Source organism: Delphinus delphis, chromosome 14, assembly GCF_949987515.2.
Source record: "Delphinus delphis chromosome 14, mDelDel1.2, whole genome shotgun sequence".
Lineage (NCBI taxonomy): Eukaryota > Metazoa > Chordata > Mammalia > Artiodactyla > Delphinidae > Delphinus > Delphinus delphis.
This window is the reverse complement of record NC_082696.1, coordinates 42,595,359-42,617,737: the sequence shown is the minus strand read 5'-3', so window position 1 is coordinate 42,617,737 and position 22,379 is coordinate 42,595,359. Positions and strand designations below refer to the sequence as shown.

The 22,379-nt window shown below is 39.0% G+C and overlaps 1 protein-coding gene across 1 annotated transcript in view; it reads left to right on the top strand.

Annotated features, from left to right (window-relative positions):
- Positions 1–22,379, top strand: part of DCBLD1 (discoidin, CUB and LCCL domain containing 1) — a 68,654-nt gene that overhangs the window by 40,910 nt on the left and 5,365 nt on the right. The window contains exons 5-13 of the mRNA XM_060030043.1: positions 2,128–2,200; positions 12,463–12,596; positions 17,685–17,725; positions 18,684–18,896; positions 20,344–20,468; positions 20,740–20,899; positions 20,988–21,095; positions 21,998–22,082; positions 22,309–22,358. Coding sequence (XP_059886026.1) covers positions 2,128–2,200; positions 12,463–12,596; positions 17,685–17,725; positions 18,684–18,896; positions 20,344–20,468; positions 20,740–20,899; positions 20,988–21,095; positions 21,998–22,082; positions 22,309–22,358 — 989 coding nt within the window. The remainder of the gene's footprint in view (positions 1–2,127; positions 2,201–12,462; positions 12,597–17,684; positions 17,726–18,683; positions 18,897–20,343; positions 20,469–20,739; positions 20,900–20,987; positions 21,096–21,997; positions 22,083–22,308; positions 22,359–22,379) is intronic.

The following is a 22,379-nucleotide window of genomic DNA, read 5'->3' as shown; positions in this document are numbered from 1 at the left end:
AAATGCAGAAAGCTTTAAAAGTCAAAAGATTTTTGTAACTCATTTGGTGGCAGTACCTGATTAACGTGACCTTAAATTCAGCTGACAGCAAAATTGGACTAAATTAAACATGAGGCTATTTTGTCTTTATGTATTTGACCTAATATGACTATCCATATATTTGATACAGAGATATTAATGTTTTGATTAATATTTGCAGACCTCAGTGGCGTCATACATCATATACATTATTGGCACTGTTTTACTTTTCTAAAATCCCCCAAATTCTGAATTCTGAAATACATCTGGCTCTAAGGGCTAGGCTAAGGAACTGTAAACCTGTAATAGGATTTCCATTATTTCTGTTTCTTAATTCCTTGATTATTGCTGTAGTGCTGGATTCCACTAGGTCAATGGGGAAGAATTATGAACCATTTATTTGGGTAGTTTTGATCACTGGATTCTGTTACACATCTAATTTGCTAAGTCAGCAGGAGGAAACTGAGAGGAAATGAAATAAAAGCAACTGCTGTTTTGGAATCTGCTTGGGCTGGTACATTCTTCTTGAACAAACCAAGCAAACATTACTGTAATATGGTATATATAGAAACAAGGGCCTATGGCATTCGTCTTTAAAGGTGTCAATGTTCACATAATGTTTTGAGTTTCCTTTTGCACGTTTTTTAGATGTATGGTTGTCTCTCATGGCCTATTGATATGTTGATGCTTGAAGGAACTACAGAAGAGGAAACTGAATTTAAGGGGGATTATGTGCAATATTCAGGGTCACATAGCTAGTTAGGTAGTAACAGAGCCTGGGTCAACACACCCTAAGCCACAGCCAACCATACCATATGCCATGACATGTTTCTGAAAAGTTTCTTGAAAAATGACTTGAGCAAATGAAATCCTAATTTTAAATATACCTCTTTTAGTCAAACTCATAGAAACAGAAAGTAGTTACTGGGGGCTGGAGGTTAGGGGAAATAGGGAAAGGTTGATAAAAGGGTATAAACTTTCAGCTATAGAGATGAATAAGGTCTGAGGATCTAATGTATAACATGGTGACTATAGCTGATAACACCATATCGTGTAACTGAAATTTGTTAAGAGAGTAGAACTTAAATATTCTCACCAAAAAATATATATATATATACGTGTGTGTGTGTGTGTGTGTGTGTGTGTGTGTGTGTGTGTGTGTGTGTATGAGGTGATGGCTGTGTTTAACTAGATGGGAGGAATTCTTTCCGTGTATACGTATATCAAATCATCATGATGTACACTTTAAATATTTTACAATTTTGTTTGTCAACTATACCCCAGTAAAGCTAAAAAAAATATACACCTTTTTTCTGATTGCAAAAGTAATTTATAACTAATGTGGACCATCCCTCTCCAGGCATTTAAACTTGACTAATTCAAATTGAGGTGTGCTGTAAGTATAAAATATACTGCAGATTTTGAAGACTTATTTAAAAAAAAGGACTGGAAATATCTTGATAATTTTTCTGTTCATTACATGTGGAAATGATACATTTTGAATATATTAGGTTAAACAAAATATATTATTAATACTAATTTTGCCGTTTCTTTTGATTTTTTTAATGTGGCTACTAGAATATTTAAATTAACATGTATGGCTTCCATTATGTTCCAATTGGGTAATGCTAGTAGAGTGAATCCAAATTTACAGAGTTAGTAACACAGAAAGTGATAGTTTCTCAAACTCCTACACTCAGAGAGAATCCAGAGATATTCTTCCTTGTTATCTTTTTATCCAGAGAAAACATAAATTGTTACTTAAACATTTCTTTTCATAAAGACAGGATTATGCTATATATACTGTATTTAGAAATTTTACCTTTTCACTTAACATTTCTTGGACCCCTTAAAATCAATTAAGATGCTTTAGGGAAGCTCATTGTTTAATAGAGTTTATAATGAATTTTGATATAAAACAAATAATTGTGTAAAACTTGCCTTCAGATGAACATTTTAGATAAGTCTGTGTTTTCACAAATCAGGTTTCTGATGTGTCATTAAAGAAAGATATTCCTGCATGTTGTATAGAGGAGAGAAAATACTTTTAAGTATAATTTCACACTAAGTACGACCTAATAAAATATAACTTCTTTATTTTTTTTCCAGCAAGTTCTGCCCAGCTGGTTGTAGAGACATAGCAGGAGATATTTCTGGGAATGTGGTGCATGGATATAGAGATGTAAGTAATTGAGGGTAATTTTATGGCAGGGAGGGAATTAAAAAGAGTTAGTGCTTGTTGCTCTGCCTAAATTCTTTACAAAGTAAAGTCAAATAAGATATAAAACTTTGTAGATAGATGCACAGTTCTCTTTTCTGAGAATAAATAAGTATAAAAACCAAGGTTATTCATGGCATTCATTCCTATTTTTAGCATTTCCAGTTAAGCATACTATAAATGAAATGGTAAACAAAACCCTTTATATTATTTATATTTATATTAATTATACCTAAGGGTATAATTCCATCCAATTTTTATAAGAGATCATCCTTTTGTTATAATTTATTTCTTTATTTTAATGCTCCAGTTGATTCATGTAATACAGCCAAGGACATGAACATTTTACATCACAGAATAGTGACATTATATCTAGGACCAGTGAAGCCATATGCCCTGCTCATATATATTATTCCCCTCCCTCCTTGCACTCCAATTTCTAATGCCTATTGAAACTCTCTGGGTGATATAAATTGTTCCCAGGAAAAAAGAATTCACAAGACATCATTTTTCTAAAGTATATATCTTATATCCAGATACACAATCCTTTATTTCTTACTATTTACAGATTTCTATCCTGGAAATCTGATACCTGATTTTTAAAAATTTGCTATTCAAAGTAGTTGGGTTTATAGCTTACGGGAAGGGGCTTGAGTTATTAGAAATGTGCAATTCTATATAGTGATGGAACTTTTCTAAGAGTTCTTTATGCACGGGGAAAACATACATGTTCTAGGAGATTGATCACATATCTCCAGCAGGAGGAAAATAACTTGGCTTTAATTTTGCTTTCGGTACATCCTGATTCTGGAAGCAGCAGGTTTTGTGATTTTGCTCTTTGTTTCCTTTTTCTTGTGTTGTCTTAATTTACAAGATTGACACAGGATATTTACTTGGACTAGAAACTGAATCTTAAAATGATTTACACTACCTCAATTTGAAAATACACTCGGCACAGGCTGAAGTCCTAGATGACTTCAGGAAATTAACCAAAAGAACTAAAAAGTTGAGGTATAGTCCCCCTAGCAATATAAAGTTTTAATTTATTATTTTCCTGTCCTGTGTAAGAAACTTAAGAATTATATGCAGAAAGAGAAATAGCATTGTTTCTTTCTTGCTTTATTTGTTGATCTCACCTCCTCTTGACAGAGCTCTCTTTTTCAGAGTAACAGGTTAATGGTTTCCTGGGTGGTAGGCCTCAGTACATGATCTGGAAGTGCTAACGAACAGGTTTCCTATTTGACGCACTAACTGGTTTTACACCATTTGCTTCCAGTATGATTTCACCTGGAGGGAAAATCTGTATTTTGAAAACTAATCTCTTCAAAGAAATCTGATTAGTGTCTTTTTTTGGTATATGTTGATACTGTGTGTATATTAGATATCTATTGCTACATGACTATTACCAAAAACTTAGAAGCTTGAAACAACACATATATTCTCTCTCATGTTCTGTGGGTCAGGAGTTTGAGCATGGCCTGCTGAGTTTGAGTGAGGGACACTCACAAGGGGGTATCCAAGGGGACACAAGGGTGTCAGTGGGGCTGCAGTTTCATCTGAGTCTTGACTAGGAAGATATTTGTTTCTAAGCTCACATCGTGTTGGCAGCATTCAGTTACTGATGGGTTGTTGGATTGAGGACCTCAGTTTCTTCCTGGATTTTGGTTGGAGGCTGTCCTCAGCTTCTTACCATGTGGACCTCCCCAACATGGCTACTTGCTTTTTTTTTTCTTTCTCCCTCTGATTATTTTCTCTCCGCCATCTGTGTACCATCTTTATTTTTTTTAATTTTATTGATGTATAGTTACTATATAATATTATATGTTACAGGTGTGCAATATAGTGACTCACAATTTTTTTAACATCTTTATTGGAGTATAATTGCTTTACAATGGTGTGTTAGTTTCTGCTTTATAACAAAGTGAATCAGTTATACATATACATATGTTCCCATATCTCTTCCCTCTTGAGCCTCCCTCCCTCCCACCCTCCGTATCCCACCCCTCTAGGTGGTCACAAACGACCGACCTGATCTCCCTGTGCTATGCGGCTGCTTCCCACTAGCTATCTATTTTACGTTTGGTAGTGTATATATGTCCATGACACTCTCTCACTTTGTCCCAGCTTACCCTTCCCACTCCCCATATCCTCGTGTCTATTCTCTAGTAGGTCTGTGTCTTTATTCCTGTCTTGCCCCTAGGTTCTTCATGACCATTTTTTTTTCTAAGATTCCATATATATGTGTTAGCATATGGTATTTGTTTTTCTCTTTCTGATTTACTTCACTCTGTATGACAGACACCAAGTACCTCCACCTCACTACAAATAACTCAATTTCGTTTCTTTTTATGGCTGAGTAATATTCCATTGTATATATGTGCCACGTCTTCTTTATGGCTTAGGTAGCTTCCATGTCCTGGCTGTTGTAAATAGTGCTGCAGTGAACATTGTGGTACATGACTCTTTTGGAGTTATGGTTTTCTCAGGGTATATGCCCAGTAGTGGGATTACTGGGTGGTATGGTAGTTCTATTTTTAGTTTTTGAAGGAATACTGTTCTCCATAGTGGCTGTATCAATTTACATTCCCACCAACAGTGCAAGAGGGTTCCCTTTTCTCCACACCCTCTCTAGCATTTATTGTTTGTAGATTTTTTGATGATGGCCATTCTGACTAGTGTGAGGTGATACCTCATTGTAGTTTTGATTTGCATTTCTCTAATGATTAGTGATGTTGAGCATTCTTTCATGTGTTTGTTGGCAGTCTGTATATCTTCTTTGGAGAAATGTCTGTTTAGGTCTTCTGCCCATTTTTGGATTGGGTTGTTTGTTTTTTTGATATTCAGCTGCATGAGCTGCTTGTAAATTTTGGAGATTAATCCTTTGTCAGTTGTTTCATTTGCAAATATTTTCTCCCATTCTGAGGGTTGTCTTTTCATCTTGTTTATGGTTTCCTTTGTTGTGCAAAAGCTTTTAAGTTTCATTACATCCCATTTGTTGATTTTTGTTTTTATTTCCCTTTCTCTAGGAGGTGGGTCCAAAGGACCTTTCTGTGATTTATGTCATAGAGTGTTCTGCCTATGTTTTCCTCTAAGAGTTTTATAGTATCTGGCCTTACAATAGGTCTGTAATCCATTTTGAGTTTATTTTTGTGTCAGCTGTTAGGGAGTGTTCTAATTTCATTCTTTTACATGTACCTGTCCAGTTTTCCCAGCACCACTTAAGAGGCTGTCTTTTCCCCTTTGTGTATTCTTGCCTCTTTTATCAAAGATAAGGTGACCATGGGTGCGCGGGTTTATCTATGGGCTTTCTGTCCTGTTCCACTGATCTATATTTCTGTTTTTTGGGCCAGTACCATACTGTCTTGATTACTGTAGCTTTGTAGTATAGTCTGAAGTCAGGAAGCCTGATTCCATTTTACTTTCTCAAGATTGCTTTGGCTATTCAGGGTCCTCTGTATTTCCATACAAATTGTGAAATATTTTGTTCTAGCTCTGTGAAAAATGCCAGCGGTAGTTTGATAGGGATTGCATTGAATCTGTACATTGGTTTGGGTAGTATAGTCATTTTCACAATGTTGATACTTCCAATCCAAGAACATGGTATATCTCTCCATCTGTTGGTATCATCTTTAATTTCTTTCATCAGTGTCTTATCGTTTTCTGCATACAGGTCTTTTGTCTCCTTAGGTAGGTTTATTCCTAGGTATTTTATTCTTTTTCTTGCACTGGTAAATGGGAGTGTTTCCTTAATTTCTTTTTCAGATTTTTCATCATTAGTGTATAGGAATTCAAGAGATTTCTGTGCATTAATTTTGTATCCTGCTACTTTATCAAATTCATTGATTAGCTCTAGTATTTTTCTGGTAGAGTCTTTAGGATTCTCTATGTATAGTATGTCATCTGCAAAGAGTGACAGCTTTATTTCTTCTTTTCCGATTGGATTCCCTTTATTTCTTTTTCTTCTCTGATTACTGTGGCTAAAACTTCCAAAGCTATGTTGAATAATAGTGGTGAGAGTGGTCAACCTTGTCTTGTTCCTGATCTTAGTGGAAATGGTTTCAGTTTTTCACCATTGAGAACAGTGTTGGCTGTGGGTTTGTCATATATGGCCTTTATTATGCTGAGGTAAGTTCCCTCTATGCCTACTTTCTGCATGGTTTTTATCATAAATGGGTGTTGAATTTTGTTGAAAGCTTTTTCTGCATCTATTGAGATGATCATATGGTTTTTATCCTTCAGTTTGTTAGTATGGTGTATCACATTGACTGATTTGCATATATTAAAGAATCCTTGCATTCCTGGGATGAACCCCAGTTGATCATGGTGTATGATCCTTTTAATGTGCTGCTGGATTCTGTTTCCTAGTATTTTGTTGAGGATTTTTGCATCTGTGTTCATCAGTGATATTGGCCTGTAGTTTTCTTTCTTTGTGACATCTCTGTCTGGTTTTGTTATCAGGGTGATGGTGGCTTTGTAGAATGAGTTTGGGAGTGTTCCTCCCTCTGCTATATTTTGGAAGAGTTTGAGGATAGGTGTTAGCTCTTCTCTAAATGTTTGATAGAATTCGTGTGTGAAGCCATCTGGTCCTGGAGTTTTGTTTGTTGGAAGACTTTTAATCACAGTTTCAATTTCATTGCTTGTGATTGGTCTGTTTATATTTTCTGTTTCTTCTTGGTTCAGCCTTGGAAGGTTGTGCTTTTCTAAGAATTTTTCCATTTCTTCCAGCTTGTCCATTTTATTGGCATATAGTTTCTTGTAGTAATCTCTCATGATCCCTTGTATTTCTGTAGTGTCAGTTGTTACTTCTCCTTTTTGATTTCTAATTCTATTGATTTGAGTCTTCTCCCTTTTTTTCTTGATGAGTCTAGCTAATGGGTGATCAATTTTGTTTATCTTCTCAAAGAACCAGCTTTTAGTTTTATTGATCTTTGCTATTGTTTCCTTCATTTCCTTTTCATTTATTTCTGATCTGATCTTTATGATTTCTTTCCTTCTGATAACTTTGGGGTTTTTTGTTCTTCTTTCTCTAATTGCTTTAGGTGTAAGGTTAGGTTGTTTATTTGAGATGTTCCTTGTTTCTTGAGGTAGGATTGTATTGCTATAAACTTCCCCCTTAGAACTGCTTTTGCTGCATCCCATAGGTTTTGGGTCATCATGTTTTCATTGTCATTTGTTTCTAGGTATTTTTTGATTTCCTCTTTGATTTCTTCAGTGATCTCTTGGTTATTTAGTAGCATATTGTTTAGCCTGCATGTGTTTGTATGTTTTACAGTTTTTTTTCCTGAAATTGATATCTAGTCTCATAGCGTTGTGGTTGGAAAAGATACTTGATACGATTTCAATTTTCTTAAATTTACCATGGCTTGATTTGTGACCCAAGATATGATCTATCCTGGAGAATGTTCCATGAGCACTTGAGAATAAAGTATATTCTGCTGTTTTTGGATGGAATGTCCTATAAATATCAATTAAGTCCATCTTGTTTAATGTATCATTTAAAGCTTATGTTTCCTTATTTTTTTCATTTGATCTGTCCATTGGTGAAAGTGGGGTGTTAAAGTCCCCTACTATGATTGTGTTAATGTCGATTTCCCATTTTATGGCTGTTAGCATTTGCCTTATGTATTGAGGTGCTCCTATGTTGGGTGCATAAATATTTACAATTGTTATATCTTCTTCTTGGATTGATCCCTTGATCATTATGTGGTGTCCTTCTTTGTCTCTTGTAATAGTCTTTATTTTAAAGTCTTTTTTGTCTGATATGAGAATTGCTACTCCAGCTTTCTTTTGATTTCCATTTGCATGGAATATCTTTTTCCATCCCCTCACTTTCAGTCTGTATGTGTCCCTAGGTCTGAAGTGGGTCTCTTGTAGACAGCATATATATGGGTCTTGTTTTTGTATCCATTCAGCCAGTCTATGTCTTTTGGTTGGAGCATTTAATCCATTTCCATTTAAGGTAATTATTGATATGTATGTTCCTATTACCATTTTCTTAATTGTTTTGTGTTTGTTATTGTAGGTCTTTTCCTCCTCTTGTGTTTCCTGTCTAGAGAAGTTCCTTTAGTATTTGTTGTAAAACTGGTTTGGTGGTGCTGAATTCTTCTAACTTTTGCTTGCCTGTGAAGGTTTTAATTTCTTCATCAAATCTGAATGAGATCCTTGCTGGGTAATCTTGGTTGTAGGTTTTTCCCTTTCATCACTTTAAATATGTCCAGCCACTCCCTTCTGTCTTGCAGAGTTTCTGCTGAAAGATCAGCTGTTAACCTTATGGGGATTCCCTTGTATGTTATTTGTTGCTTTTCCCTTGCTGCTTTTAATATTTTTTCTTTGAATTTAATTTTTGATAGTTTGATTAATATCTGTCTTGTTGTGTTTCTCCTTGGATTTATCATGTATGGGACTCTCTGCACTTCTTGGACTTGATTGTCTATTTCCTTTTCCATATTAGGTAAGTTTTCAACTCTACTCTCTTCAAATATTTCTCAGTCCCTTTCTTTTCTTCTTCTGGCACCCCTATAATTCAAATATTGGTGCGTTTAATGTTGTCCCAGAGGTCTCTGAGACTGTCCTCAGTTCTTTTCATTCTTTTTTCTTTATTCTGCTCTACAGTAGTTATTTCCACTATTTTATCTTCCAGGTCACTTATCCGTTCTTCTGCCTCAGTTATTCTGCTATTGATTCCTTCTAGAGAATTCTTCATTTCTTGTGTTGTTCATCATTGTTTGTTTGCTCTTTAGTTCTTCTAGGTCCTTGTTAAACGTTTCTTGTATTTTCTCCATTCTGTTCCCAAGATTTTGGATCATCTTTACTATCATTATTCTGAATTCTTTTTCAGGTAGACTGCCTATTTCCTCTTCATTTGTTAGGTCTGGTGGGTTTTTACCTTGCTCCTTCATCTGCTGGGTATTTCTCTGTCTTCTCATTTTACTTACCTTACTGTGTTTGGGGTCTCCTTTTCCCAGGCTGCAGGTTCCTAGTCCCATTGTTTTTGGTGTCTGTGCCCAGTGGGTAAGGTTGGTTCAGTGGGTTGTGTAGGCTTCCTGTTGGAGGGGACTAGTGCGTGTGTTTTGGTGGATGAGGCTGGATCTTGTCTTTCTGGTGGGCAGGTCCACATCTGGTGGTGTGTTTTGGGGTGTCTGTGGACTTATTATGATTTTAGGCAGCCTCTCTGCTAATGGGTGGCGTTGTGTTCCTGTCTTGCTAGTTGTTCGGCCTGGGGTGTCCAGCACTGTTGCTTGCTGGTCCTTGAGTGGAGCTGGGTCTTAGCGTTGAGATGGAGCTCTCTGTGACAGTTTTTGCTGTTTGATATTACAAGGGGCAGGGAGAGTGGTTTGTCCAGGCTAAAATCCAGCTGGAGGAGGTCATGGAGAGGACATACTGGTTGGATGGAGACGTGGACCCAGGCAATTCAGCAGCTCAACTATCAGGTTAGCGGAGGCACCTTCCACCTAAAATGTTTATATTACATTTTAATACTTTGTCAATACTTTTTCGTACAAGTTGATTTTTCCTAAAGGAAGACTTAAGAAAATACTCCAGTTCTGGGATGATTCGATAACTGCTTTGAGAGTTAAGTCTTCTCATGCTGATCTGCTTGGCCATCTTTGTGGCTCAGTGAACTTCAGGGATGCTTAATTCCATCAACCTTCAAGTTCATGAGTCTTGCATGTGTTCTCCTCAACTGTCCATTGCATTCCCTTCCCTGAAGAATTACATTTACATTATTTTGTTTGTTTAAGGTAATTACTAATTAACATAGGCTTTCCTATATTTACATTTCGGTGAGGTTTAGACCTCAAAATAGCTAGAAAATAAAATATAAATCTGCTGTTCAAAAGGAAATTTTTAAAAAGCAGGTTCAGTGAGTGTGAATTTTAAAAATTGATACCAAAAAATCCCCAACTTTAGAAAACATCAATTTTATTTAAGTTAGTGGGTGAGCAAGTGATTTCTTTTAAGGAAGTAACTCAGGAAAGGGCTGCTAATTTTATTATAATAATATGATAGCCAGATCTGGTGGTTATTCTCTTAGGGATGTATCCTATGGCCTGCATTTAATATTATGAAAAAATATTAAATAAATATGTGTAATTTAACATGCAATAAATAAACTCCATAAAAGGGGCACATACCACTGGGTTCCCTCAATGCTGGGGACTGTGGGAAATGAGAATATCTGTTGGGCAATGAAGCTGATAGGTCGTGTTGCTTGTTGGCCTGTGAATCTGTCCTTGTTACCAAGGAGGCCCCTTGTACATGCCAAGTCCAGTGAGAGCTCTACACACAGGGCAGGGATGCTGGGATGAAGACCATCCCATCCCCAGACTGAATTCCAAGGAAGCCAGGTGATCCTAGGGACAAGAGAGTAGCTGCCCAGCCGACCACTTTGTTTTTCATTTGGGGCTGAGAGAGGGAGGCAGGCCTGCATGGACCCTATAAGAGGTACACAGGGTGCCCTTTAGAATCACAAGGTGATTCTAGACATCACCCAGTCCAGCCTTTTCATTGTGAAGATGAATTGGGAAGCCGGGTCCAGAGCAGGGAGGTGACTTAAGCGCACCTGGTAGAGTTAGAGGCAGAGTCAGCATGATGCGCTGAATTTAAATCCAGGACTTTTACAGCTAGCTCCTCTATTTTGTACCCTAAGCGTCTAAAACAGTATTAAGAAACCTTTTTAAGAAAATTCAGAAAAAATGAAAATGGAAGCTGTCTCTTTAAAGAGTACTAGCTTTCTCTTCTAATTCTTCTCTTTTTCCCCCAAAATCAAGAAGGGTAGTATCTGCATCAGTTTCAGCATTCTCATATTTCTTCTCTGTCATGAAATCCTCCCCCTTTTTTCACTATGATAGCAGTCATTGCAAAACTGACTCCCTTTGCCAAATCTAATCTAGTTTGGGAAGTATGAGCTCTCTACGTTAAAGATCACAAAAGCTCTCAATTTTATTGCAACCACATTAGTTGCAAAATACAGTTGGTCTCACTGGTCCTCCTAATATTGTAACCTAAATCTAAGGAAAACTTTCCACTGCAATAAGGTAAACAGTGTTGTCGTTAACACAAAGAGAAACTCCGAAGTTCAGTTATTGAAACACAATTTCATGAGCTGCTTTTCTCTTTTTGGCACTAGCCATTGCAGAGAAGCAGGGCATTGCTAAAATTTATTTAGGAAAAGATCCTCTTGGCCCCTCAGTCCTGGGCTAAATACCTAATCACCCTCCCCCATGGGTCTGTGCTCGAGGGGGACGTACGGGCCTGGGCACCCCGTGGAACAGTTCCACTTCTTCCTGCATTCCCACTTTCAACCACAGGATCCCCGGCTAATCAGAGCCTGCCAGGTACCCCTGCTGGGTTTGTCACACCAGCCAGCAGCCTTGGAGGGCTGAGCAGGTGCCAGCTGTTTGACCCTCTCATAGGAGATTCAGAAATTGAGATGGAGGCCTTGGGCCCTGGGTTGCTCGTCATCACTCTGAGAACTTCATGAAGTTTTCTGTTTTATTCAGTGTTCTGTGGCTGACACTACCATTTTGGTTTTGATGCCTTGTTAAGTCTGATTTTAAAATGAAGCTATGGTATGGAAGGTTCACCTTTTCAAATGATCCTCAGTATGTATATTTAGTAAGAATGTAAGAAACTAATGTTACCTATTCTTGCTGAACAAGTTATCCCAAAACCTAGTGGCTTAGAATGACAGCCATCTTCTTTGCTGATGAGTTTGTGGGTCGGCAGTGTGGGCTGGTTGGTTCTTAAGCTTCCTTTACCTAGAATTGCGCCTGCAGCTGCAGTCGTGTGGCAGGTCATCTGGGGTGGGAGTCTCAGGTGGCCTCATTGACATGTGTGGCAGTTTGCCGGGCCACGTTACCTGCAGCAGAACAAAGCAAGCGCCAGGGCCCAGTTCAGAGTCGGTGTGGGAGGTGACCACACCCCCAGGAGGCGTTATTCACTGGGGAGCCATGAATACTGTGAATTATCTCCCTTCCTTCCTCCCTAGTGGAAGGGTTCCCAGGTTCATCAGCATAAATAGAATGACTCTGATGTCACTCTGAGATAGTTAGCCAATAATTATTTCCACCCCCTTCTACTTTTTATTTAAATGAATTATAATTTAGCCATGTCAGGGGTCAAATAGGGATCCTGAGCACAAGTTGTAACAAAATGTAGAAGCTCCCGCTATATTTTAGATGTATTGTTGAGCCATTTGTAAGTGAGATGTTGCTGTGTTTCAGACCTCTTTACTATGCAAAGCCGCCATCCATGCAGGAGTAATTGCAGATGAAGTGGGCGGTCAGATTGGCGTGCTTCTGCGCAGAGGCATGAGTCGATACGAAGGGATCCTGGCCAATGGTGTGCTCTCAAGGCAGTAAGTACTTTGCCTTTTGTTCCGAGTGGAAGGTAACCCCGCAGGCACAAGTCATCAGCTCACAGTCTGGAAAGGGCTGCAGGCATGTGATACCAAGGGCATGTCAACTGGGAAAAATGTGTATGACTGCTTAGAGCAGCATTTATGCTGTCAGTGTGGAAGACAAATGCAGCAATAAAAAAGCTCACCGACAAGTAGGTTAGAATGGCACACATCTGAAGCCCCAGGACAGAGGAGCATTCTACTGTCAGGTGCTCCAGGGGGAGGGGATAAAGCTTATTCCTCTCTAGTTTTTCCTGATTCCGTAAATTACTGATCATCACCAATATCACCAAAGATACTGAAGGAGAAAAGGGACTGACATAAACCCAGCAGAACCACTGAACTCCCTAGAGGATCCCTAGAGACAGTCTCTTAAGGATGAATAATAGTTGGGAAGTGAATAAAAGATGGCTTTTTTTTTTTTTTAACATTGTGAACTTCTCTGTTCCGTGTTATCCTCTGATCTTTTAGCTTCATAAGAAAAAAGTATGTCAATTGCTTTAAACACTTCAACCTCAGCTTTTAATGATTTCAGGTTTCCTCAGCTTCTAGAGTGGAAAACTAGAGCTGTTTGAACTAAAATAGGCCAGCCTTGTGATCCAGCTGTCCACCAGTATAAACAGGCAGCTCGGAGTGGTCCAGAGGGACACTCGCTTTGGAATGGCTGGCTGCCTAGTGAGGGAACAGTGCTCCTTGAGCCACTGTACAGTGTCCTTGGGGATTGGTTCCAGGACCCCCGTGGATACCAAAATCCACGGATGCTCAAGTCCCTTCTATAAAATGGCATAATCTTTACATATAACTATGCACATCCTCCCACGTACTTTAAGTCATCTCTAGATTATTTATACCTAATACAATTAAATGCTATGTAAATAGTTGTAAATACAATGTAAATGTTGTGTAAATAGGTGCCAGCATGTGGCAAATTCCAATTTTACTTCTTGGAATTTTTTTTTTTTTCCTGAGTATTTTCACTCTGTGGTTGGTAGAATCTGGGGATGCAGAATCTGCAGATACGGCTGACATATGCACGTGTGTATGTACACACATATGTACTATTTCCATAAATAAAATTTTAAAATATATATACATGTATTATATACACTTACATACATGCACACACATATGTATATACATTTTTAAATTTTTTATTTTATTTATTTTTGGTTGCATTGCGTCTTTGTTGCTGCGTGCCGGCTTTCTCTAGTTGCAGCGAGCGGGGGCTACTCTTTGTTGCGGTGCACGGGCTTCTCACTGCAGTGGCTTCTCTTGTTGCAGAGCACGGGCTCTAGGCACGCGGGCTTCAGTAGTGTGGCACACGGGCTCAGTAGCTCTGGCACACAGGCTCCGGAGTTGTGGCGCACGGGCTTAGTTGCTCCACGGCATGTGGGATCTTCCTGGACCAGGGCTCGAACCTGTGTATTCTTAACCACTGCATACCAGGGAAGCCCTACATTTTTTTCACTTATGTACTTGCCTCAAACTCTTTGGGACATTAAAATTTATATCCTGATTTATATATTTATATCCTGATTTATAGTAAGAATGATTGCTTATGCACAGTAAGCTTTCAATGTCTGCTTGACTTTGACTTTTGAGGATGTTTCTTTTCTTTTTTTTTTAAATTTAATTGGAGTATAGTTGATTTACAATGTTGTGTTAGTTTCAGGTCTACAGCAAAGTGATTCAGTTATACATATAGTCATTCTTTTTTAGATACTTTTCTCATATAGGTTATCACAGAATAGAGTTCCCTGTGTTATACAGTAGGTCCTTGTTGGTTATCTATCTTATGTATAGTAGTGTGTGTATGTTCATCCCAAGCTTCTGAATTATCCCTGCCCCCCAAGTTTCCCCTTTGTAACCATAAGTTTGTTTCAGATATCTGTAAGTTTGTTTCTGTTTTGTAAATAAGTTCATTTGTATCATTTTTAAAAATCAGATCCCACATTTGTATCATTTTTAAAAATCAGATCCCACATATGAGTGATATCATATATTTGTCTTTTTCTGACTTACTTCACTTAGTATGATAATCTCTAGGTCCATCCATGTTGCTACAAATAGCATTATCTCATTCTTTTTTATGGCTGAGTAATATTCCACTGTATATATGTACCACATCTTTATCCATTCCTCTGTCAATAGGTATTTAGGTTGCTTCCATGTCTTGGCTGTTGTAAATAGTGCTTCAGTGAACATTGGGAGGATCTGTTTCTTTTTACGTTTTTTATTGTTTGCTCTATGGATAATAAGGTGCTGTTTCAGGAAGGTATCAAGCTGTGGCCTAGATTTGTTAGGTGCTGCTATCTCCAAATAGGAACGAAGAACTGGCCTTTGGCTTTAAATCTGTTTTTGGACTCTCTTGCTTATGTTTGAATACATTTGAATGCTTCTTTTGTAGAAAAATAGGATAGCAAAAAGTTTAACTTGTACTACTTGGATTTTATTTTACTTTTGAAGAAAAGTTATTTAAACTATTAAGTAAAAGTAGACATAATGTTCTCGATTCTGCTACATCAACTGGTCACTTTATATAACTTGATATTAAACTTTGATGCGAAAGTAAGAGTCCAGAAATCTAAACCATTAATGAATTAGGAAAAGTTTTGCTCCACATTCCATATAGTTATTTGAACTAACTGTCCGATTTTTGTTTTGGTGGAAGTAGACAGAAAGTCTAGAATTATATCAAGGCCCCTTCTCCCTTCTGGCTCTGTGGTTTGGCACCATCTTTTTGTACTGAACAGAAAAGAGTAAACTGTGTGCTCATACAGTCTCTTCCACTCGTTTCCATTCCCAGATCTTCAGGGAGCAGTTGTTTTGATCTGTGCTGTTTCGCTGTTGGGGAAGCACTGTACATGCGGTCATTGAACTTCTGTTCCCACACATGATTGTTTGGCGTTCAGGAAGAAACACAGAAGGAAGCATTGCAGCTGAGGAAGAAGTGGTCCCTAAAGTAAATATCTAGGGTTCTTCTGGGATTCATCCCGGGTCAGGTCACTTCCTTGATCTGAGGAGACCAGAATGGAATCAGGAAGAGCGGCTGACCTCACACAGAGGATGATGGCTCAAACCATCTGCAGGGAAGGCTTTTCTTTGTTTACCTCAGGCTCTTCCTGATTGCTTCTACAGCCCTCTGGGAAGGAAGGCTGGCAGTTCCTGGAATCTGATCGAATTCATTCACCCTAATGTGTGAATGCCTTAGAACCCCATTTTCCCTAGGGGGTTTTCAAAGAGGAAGCTTATTTACCTATAGAATTCTCTAGTGGTTGTATTTAATTAGCTTAATTGGGCGAAATGGAAAAACATATTCCAGCTGATAATAGAGGAAAGCCAGGCAGAGAGATCTTAGCAGCAGAACCTTACCCAGCATTTTCTTCTCAGGATGAACTCCAAAGCTAACCTTCTTTCCTTAACTTCTCTTTTTCAACAACAACAAAGTAAATGTTTTAATGTTTCATGGCAGTGGGAGTGCATTTAGGTGATCAGGGTTGCAGCAGTATTATTTGGGCTTATCTGGGCCAAACTTCAGGTGTAATACTTCGTGCAGGAACATTAGAGAAAATGCAAAAATCAGTCAAAGAGAGGCTCTCAAATCTTAACAAATTTAAATACAAATTGCAACAGTGGGCACCTTTCTTTAAAGGTTAGGAAAGCTGGGTCCTCACCCCTGCCTGGCCACTAACTGTGAACTGAAGAAGGTCCCATGACCCAAGTGGGTCTGCATTTTCTCCTGTACGAAATGATTGGTGCCTGCGTTATATTCAGCACAGATTATAACAGAATCTTTATGTGGAAAACCAGGGCTTACAGAGTCTCTGCCTGAGAGTGGACAAAGAATATGAAAGAAAAACCTGTTACTTAAAAACAAAATGTTGCTGTGAAGGTGCTTCTGTCCAGACTAGTTTTGGGTTCTCTGTGGATTTCACATTTCAGTACCCTCTCTGTCCATTATTGCCACAATAATTCAGAGTTAAACATTTAAAACAGGAGTACTCTCAGATTGTAAAATAACTGAAAATGACAGCGACACCTACCTTTTTTTGTTTACCTGTAATATCTAATGTAGTAAGTACGATGCCTATAAGATTAATCTTGAGAATTCCAAGTTTTCTATTCGTTCTACATATTGTTACAGCATTGAGTTGGTGAGGGATTTACAAAAAGATACATGTGATCTCAGGCCTTAGGAACCTCTTTTCCGCAGAAGGAGACAACTGCCGAGCAGGGCTGATTTGATAAGTTCACCAGGAGAGTAATACAAGGTACAGAACTGGGGGGTCCAGAGGCCCAGGGATCAATGCCAGATGTGCAGGCTTGTCTTGCAGCAGTTCAGGACCCGTCAGTGAGGTGCTCTGAGTTTTCTCCAGCTGCACCTTGTCATCCAGAAGCAGGAGCTGGTTCATGGTTTGGTGTCCTTGCTGCAGTAGGTAGGAGTGTGACTGGAGAGAGAGAGACCCGGGCGGAGGCTCTCTGCGGAGCGACGCTGCTGGGGCAGGACCCCTCAGGGAAGGAGTGGAGAAGTCTGTAGGAAAGGCAGCTAGACTGACTTGCTCGTTCTTTTAAAAGTGATCAGGCATCTTCATGTCTCAGTGGTGCTTGATTGTTGAAGCGAGTGGGGCACTGTAGGGGTGCCTTCTGAAGCAAAGGAAGTGTTCAGGGCAGTCATCCTTTCTGTCTCCATCACTACGTAGTCATTAATTGGGATTTAAGTGTGTCCTGGAGACTGTATATGTGCCTGTTCCTTCCCAATACAGTGTGTCGTGATGGAAACAGCACAGGATTGTGACTCAAAAGCAGTATCTCGAGTCCTGGCTGCTTGTCACCTCTATGAATTTAGGAAAGTTGCTTACCTTCGAAGGGCCTGTGTTTCTTGGTCTATGAAATACCAATGACAGAGATAATAACAGTAGCCTTGCCGGGTGCTCTGAGGACCTCATGGGGTGTGGGAAGGCTCTGAGCCCCATCCTATAGCGCTGTACCAGTCATTAAGATCCAGTTAAGCAACTAACCTCCTCATCTTTGTGTTTATTATTTCAGTGGTTCCCTGTCAGACAAGCGATTTCTGTTTACCTCCAATGGTAAGGATCATGCTTTCCTTAAGAATTTGATATTTTAAAATCTTCAGGGGTAGTTTATTCTTCCATACCCCTCAGATGATATAGGTTAAAAGATTAATTTTTTCTTTTCCCCTCAGGTCATGTAGCACCAAGTATGCTGTGACTTAAAAAATACATCAGACAATAAACCCAGTTAACATTAGGAAAAAAAATATTTTTCTTTATAATCTAAAACTTTTGCCAGAAAAAATGAAAATTTGAAATGACAGTTAAGATAAATTCCTTTATGTTAGATTTTAACAGAAAAACCTTTTGAGCAGTGCAATCTGATTTGTGTGTATCTGGAATGAAGTTATTGAAAATGAATAGCATAAAGGCTTTTTAGCCCCTGTCATGGAATACGTTCTGGGGAAATGTTCTCCCTCACATAAAATAACATATTTCAAGGAGAACAATACAAACATGTCTTCTCTGCCCAGAAGGAGGACTGGCCTTTATCTGCAACCTCCACATTGTCTTGGACATGGTATAGTTAAGCTCTCAGGGGTGATGTTGGGTACAATTAACTGATCTTCAGAGCACCTGACGTACCTGCTCTTCAAGGGTAGAGAGCGTGGAGTCCTCCCTCTGATCAAGTGAGAAGAACCTCAGCATTTTCAGCTTTTAGGACACCTTGTACTTCGTTGAAATTATGGTGAATTTAGATTAGAAAGGAAAATCTACAGTGGGGACAAAGAGATGTCACTTATAGGGGATATAAGGTCCATTAAGAAGAAAAGCAGCAATAGTATCAAGATACCACAGCACCAGCGAGTCAAATGCAAGTCTGAATCATTAAAAAACTAGTAATTAAACAGTTGATTCAATATCAGAACGGAAGTAAATCAACCGAATAATTCTAGGTGAAACGGGGTGCTTTTTTTTTTTGGTTTTCATTTTGTGTCTGTATCTGAAATATTTCCCTGCCCTTTTTGTCTAGGTTGCAGCAGATCCTTGAGTTTGGAACCTGACCGGCAAATCAGAGCTTCTTCTTCTTGGGAGTGGATCAATGAGACTGGAGATCAGGTCCGTTGGTCTCCTGGCCAAGCCCGACTTCAGGACCAAGGCCCGTCATGGGCTTCGGGGGACAGGAGCAAGAACCACAAACGAGAGTGGCTGAGGATAGATTTGGGAGAGAAAAAGAAAATAACAGGTACTGAAACGAGTGCAGTTTCACAAAACAAGATGACTTGCAGTTGAAATTATGTTTTGAATTTGCACAGGTGCCCCCACCTCAGAGTGCTCCATGTCTTTTTTTTTAATCTTTACTGGAGTGTAACTGCTTCACAGTGTTGTGTTAGTTTCTGCTGCACAACAAAGTGAATCAGCCATATGCATACATGTATCCCCATATCCCCTCCCTCTTGCGTCTCCCTCCCACCCTCCCTATCCCACCCCTCTAGGTGGTCACAAACCACCGAGCTGATCTCCCTGTGCTATGTGGCTGCTTCCCACTAGCTATCTATTTTACATTTGGTAGTGTATATATGTCCATGCTACTCTCTCACTTCGTCCCAGCTTCCCCTTCCCACCCTGTGTCAAGTCCTTTCTCTACATCTGCGTCTTTATTCCTGCCCTGCCACTAAGTTCATCAGTACCGTTTTCTTAGATTCCATACATATGTGTTAGCATACGGTATTTGTTTTTCTCCTTCTGACTTACTTCACTCTGTATGACAGACTCTAGGTCCATCCGCCTCACTACAAATAACTCAGTTTCGTTTCTTTTTATGGCTGAGTAATATTCCATTGTATACATGTGCCACATCTTCTTTATTCATCTGTTGATGGACATTTAGGTTGCTTCCATATCCTGGCTATTGTAAATAGTGCTGCACTGAACATTGGGGTGCATATATCTTTTCGAATTATGGTTTTTCTCAGGGTATATGCCCAGTAGTGGGATTGCTGGGTCGTATGGTAGTTCTATTTTTAGTTTTTTAAGGAACCTCCATACTGTTCTCCATAGTGGCTGTATCAATTTACATTCCCACCAACAGGGCAGGAGGGTTCCCTTTTCTCCACACCCTCTCCAGCATTTATTGTTTGTCGATTTTTTGATGATGGCCATTCTGACTGGCGTGAGGTGATACCTCATTGTAGTTTTGATTTGCATTTCTCTAATGATTAGTGATGTTGAGCATCCTTTCATTTGTTTGCTGGCAATCTGTATATCTTCTTTGGAGAAATGTCTGTTTAGGTCTTTTGCCCATTTTTGAATTGGGTTGTTTGTTTTTTTGATATTGAGCTGCATGAGCTGCTTGTAAATTTTGGAGATTAATCCTTTGTCAGTTGCTATGTCTTTTTCAAAAGTAACAAACCTTCACATTGTCTCTGTGGGAAGAACCTGTATGCAGGGGGTAAGGATGGATGTGTGGGTGAGAGAGCTGATATCTCCACGCTGAAACCTTTTTATGGCATATTGTCAGTGTGAAAACACTCATCTGTCATCACGTTTCTAAATGCAGATAAGAAAAGCAGGCCTGTAAAATGATTTGCAATTTCAAATGAGAGGGAAAAAAAGAAAAGAAACCTGAAGTTATAATACATGTTGTATAACATATTTTTTAAACTAACCCATAAATAATATTTTCTTATAAGGAATTAGGACCACTGGATCCACACAGTCAAATTTCAACTTTTATGTAAAGAGTTTTGTAATGAACTTCAGAAACAACAACTCCAAGTGGGAGACCTATAAAGGAATTGTGAATAATGAAGAAAAGGTAAGAGACACTCCGGAGGAGGGAACTGAGTAGGAGAGTGGGCCTCCAGATATTTTCATCAGTCCATCAGTGTGTTTCCAAAAACAGATGCACAGCATCAGATTACGCAGCCTTTGAGTGCAAAGCCTTGGATCTTCAATATCAAGCATGTCTATAAAAAAAGCAACAGACATAGAATCCTCACTTTGATTTCATATAACCAGGTGTGAGTAGATTGATAAAGACCTAGAAACGAATAGAATCTTCAGGTAAAGGTTACCTGTTCCTACAGGTGTTTCAGGGCAACTCTAATTTTCGGGACCCTGTGCGGAACAATTTCATCCCTCCCATTGTGGCCAGATATGTCCGCGTTATCCCCCAGACGTGGCACCAGAGGATAGCCTTGAAAGTGGAGCTCCTTGGCTGCCAGATTGCACCAAGTAAGACTCAGGGTGAGTCAGTGAGTTACTGGATTCTGGTCACCTCCTTTCACAAATTGTTGTTATTAATGTGGTTTCTCTAACATCTCTTCTCGCTCAGGTAATGACTCATTGGTGTGGAGCAAAACAAGTCTAAATACTGTTGGTTCAACTAACAGAGAAGATGAGACAATCTTAAAACCCGTCCCCTCTGAAGAAATGCCCAAAGGTAGGGCAGTTATCGTTTTGCGGTTTCTTAAGGAATATAACTTGTACTCCAGCCAATAATACGGTAGCTTCAACAACATTCTTTGTTTCTGTGTCATATAAGTGTCTGGGGGCAGATGGTCCAGAGATATCTACACATGTGTAAAATAATATATGTCCACACTTTTCATTACACTATTGTAAGTAGAAAAGGACTGGAAACAAACACATGTGCCCTTCAAACACTATGTAAATCCTTTATAGAAAAATAAAACAATAGCACATCCATACCATGGAATACTCTACAGCCATAAAAAAGGAATGTGTTAGTAATATAGAAAGTTCTCTGAGACACACTGACAACTTAAAAAAATAAGCATGGTACAGAACAGTTTACATAGCACTCGACCATGTGTGTAAAAGGTGGGGTGATACAGCACATATATATATATATATTCATCCCAGTATACCTGGAAAAATGTCAAGAAACATAATTTCACATAGAGGAAGAACAGAGGTGGAAGGGAGACATTCCATTCCATACCTTTCTATACTTTTTTTTTCCTTTGCGGTACGCGGGCCTCTCACTGTTGTGGCCTCTCCCGTTGCAGAGCACAGGCTCCAGACGTGCAGGCTCAGCAGCCATGGCTCATGGGCCCAGCCGCTCCGCGGCATGTGGGATCTTCCCGGGCTGGGGCACAAACCCGTGTCCCCTGCATCGGCAGGCGGACTCTCAACCACTGCGCCACCAGGGAAGCCCTGAATCCTCTTTTTGCTTTCCAGTATCAGTAAATGCCTAGCATGTATTCTTGTCCCCCACATGTTAAACCACTGAGGACCTTTCAAATCAGTATTCAGTTTTAGATCATGAAATTTGGTTGCTGTTCATTTCTGCTGTAATATGATGTCTTTTCCCCTTCTTAGGGTTAAACGTCATAACTATTGTTACTCCACTGGTGCTCCTCGTCCTGCTGGTTGCTGGAGTGGGAATCTTTGTAGTCCTTAGAAAGTATGTGACTTCACATTTAAAAAATTTTTTTCTCTAATTATGTAAACAGTCACAAAAGTTTACTCTTCGTATGTTCATGTGTAGAAAGCAGCATTACTTCTCCCAAGATAAATGTGAACTTCTATTTTAAAAACAAGTTGGATAGAGGTAGAAAATATCATGTATTATTTTATGAACAGTACTTATCATTTAGAAATCTTTTCAGTGGGATTTTTTGTCTTGATAGGAGGAAGAAGAAAGGAAATCCTTATGGATCAGCTAAGGCTCAGAAAACAGGTTGGTTGAAAAAACTGTCTA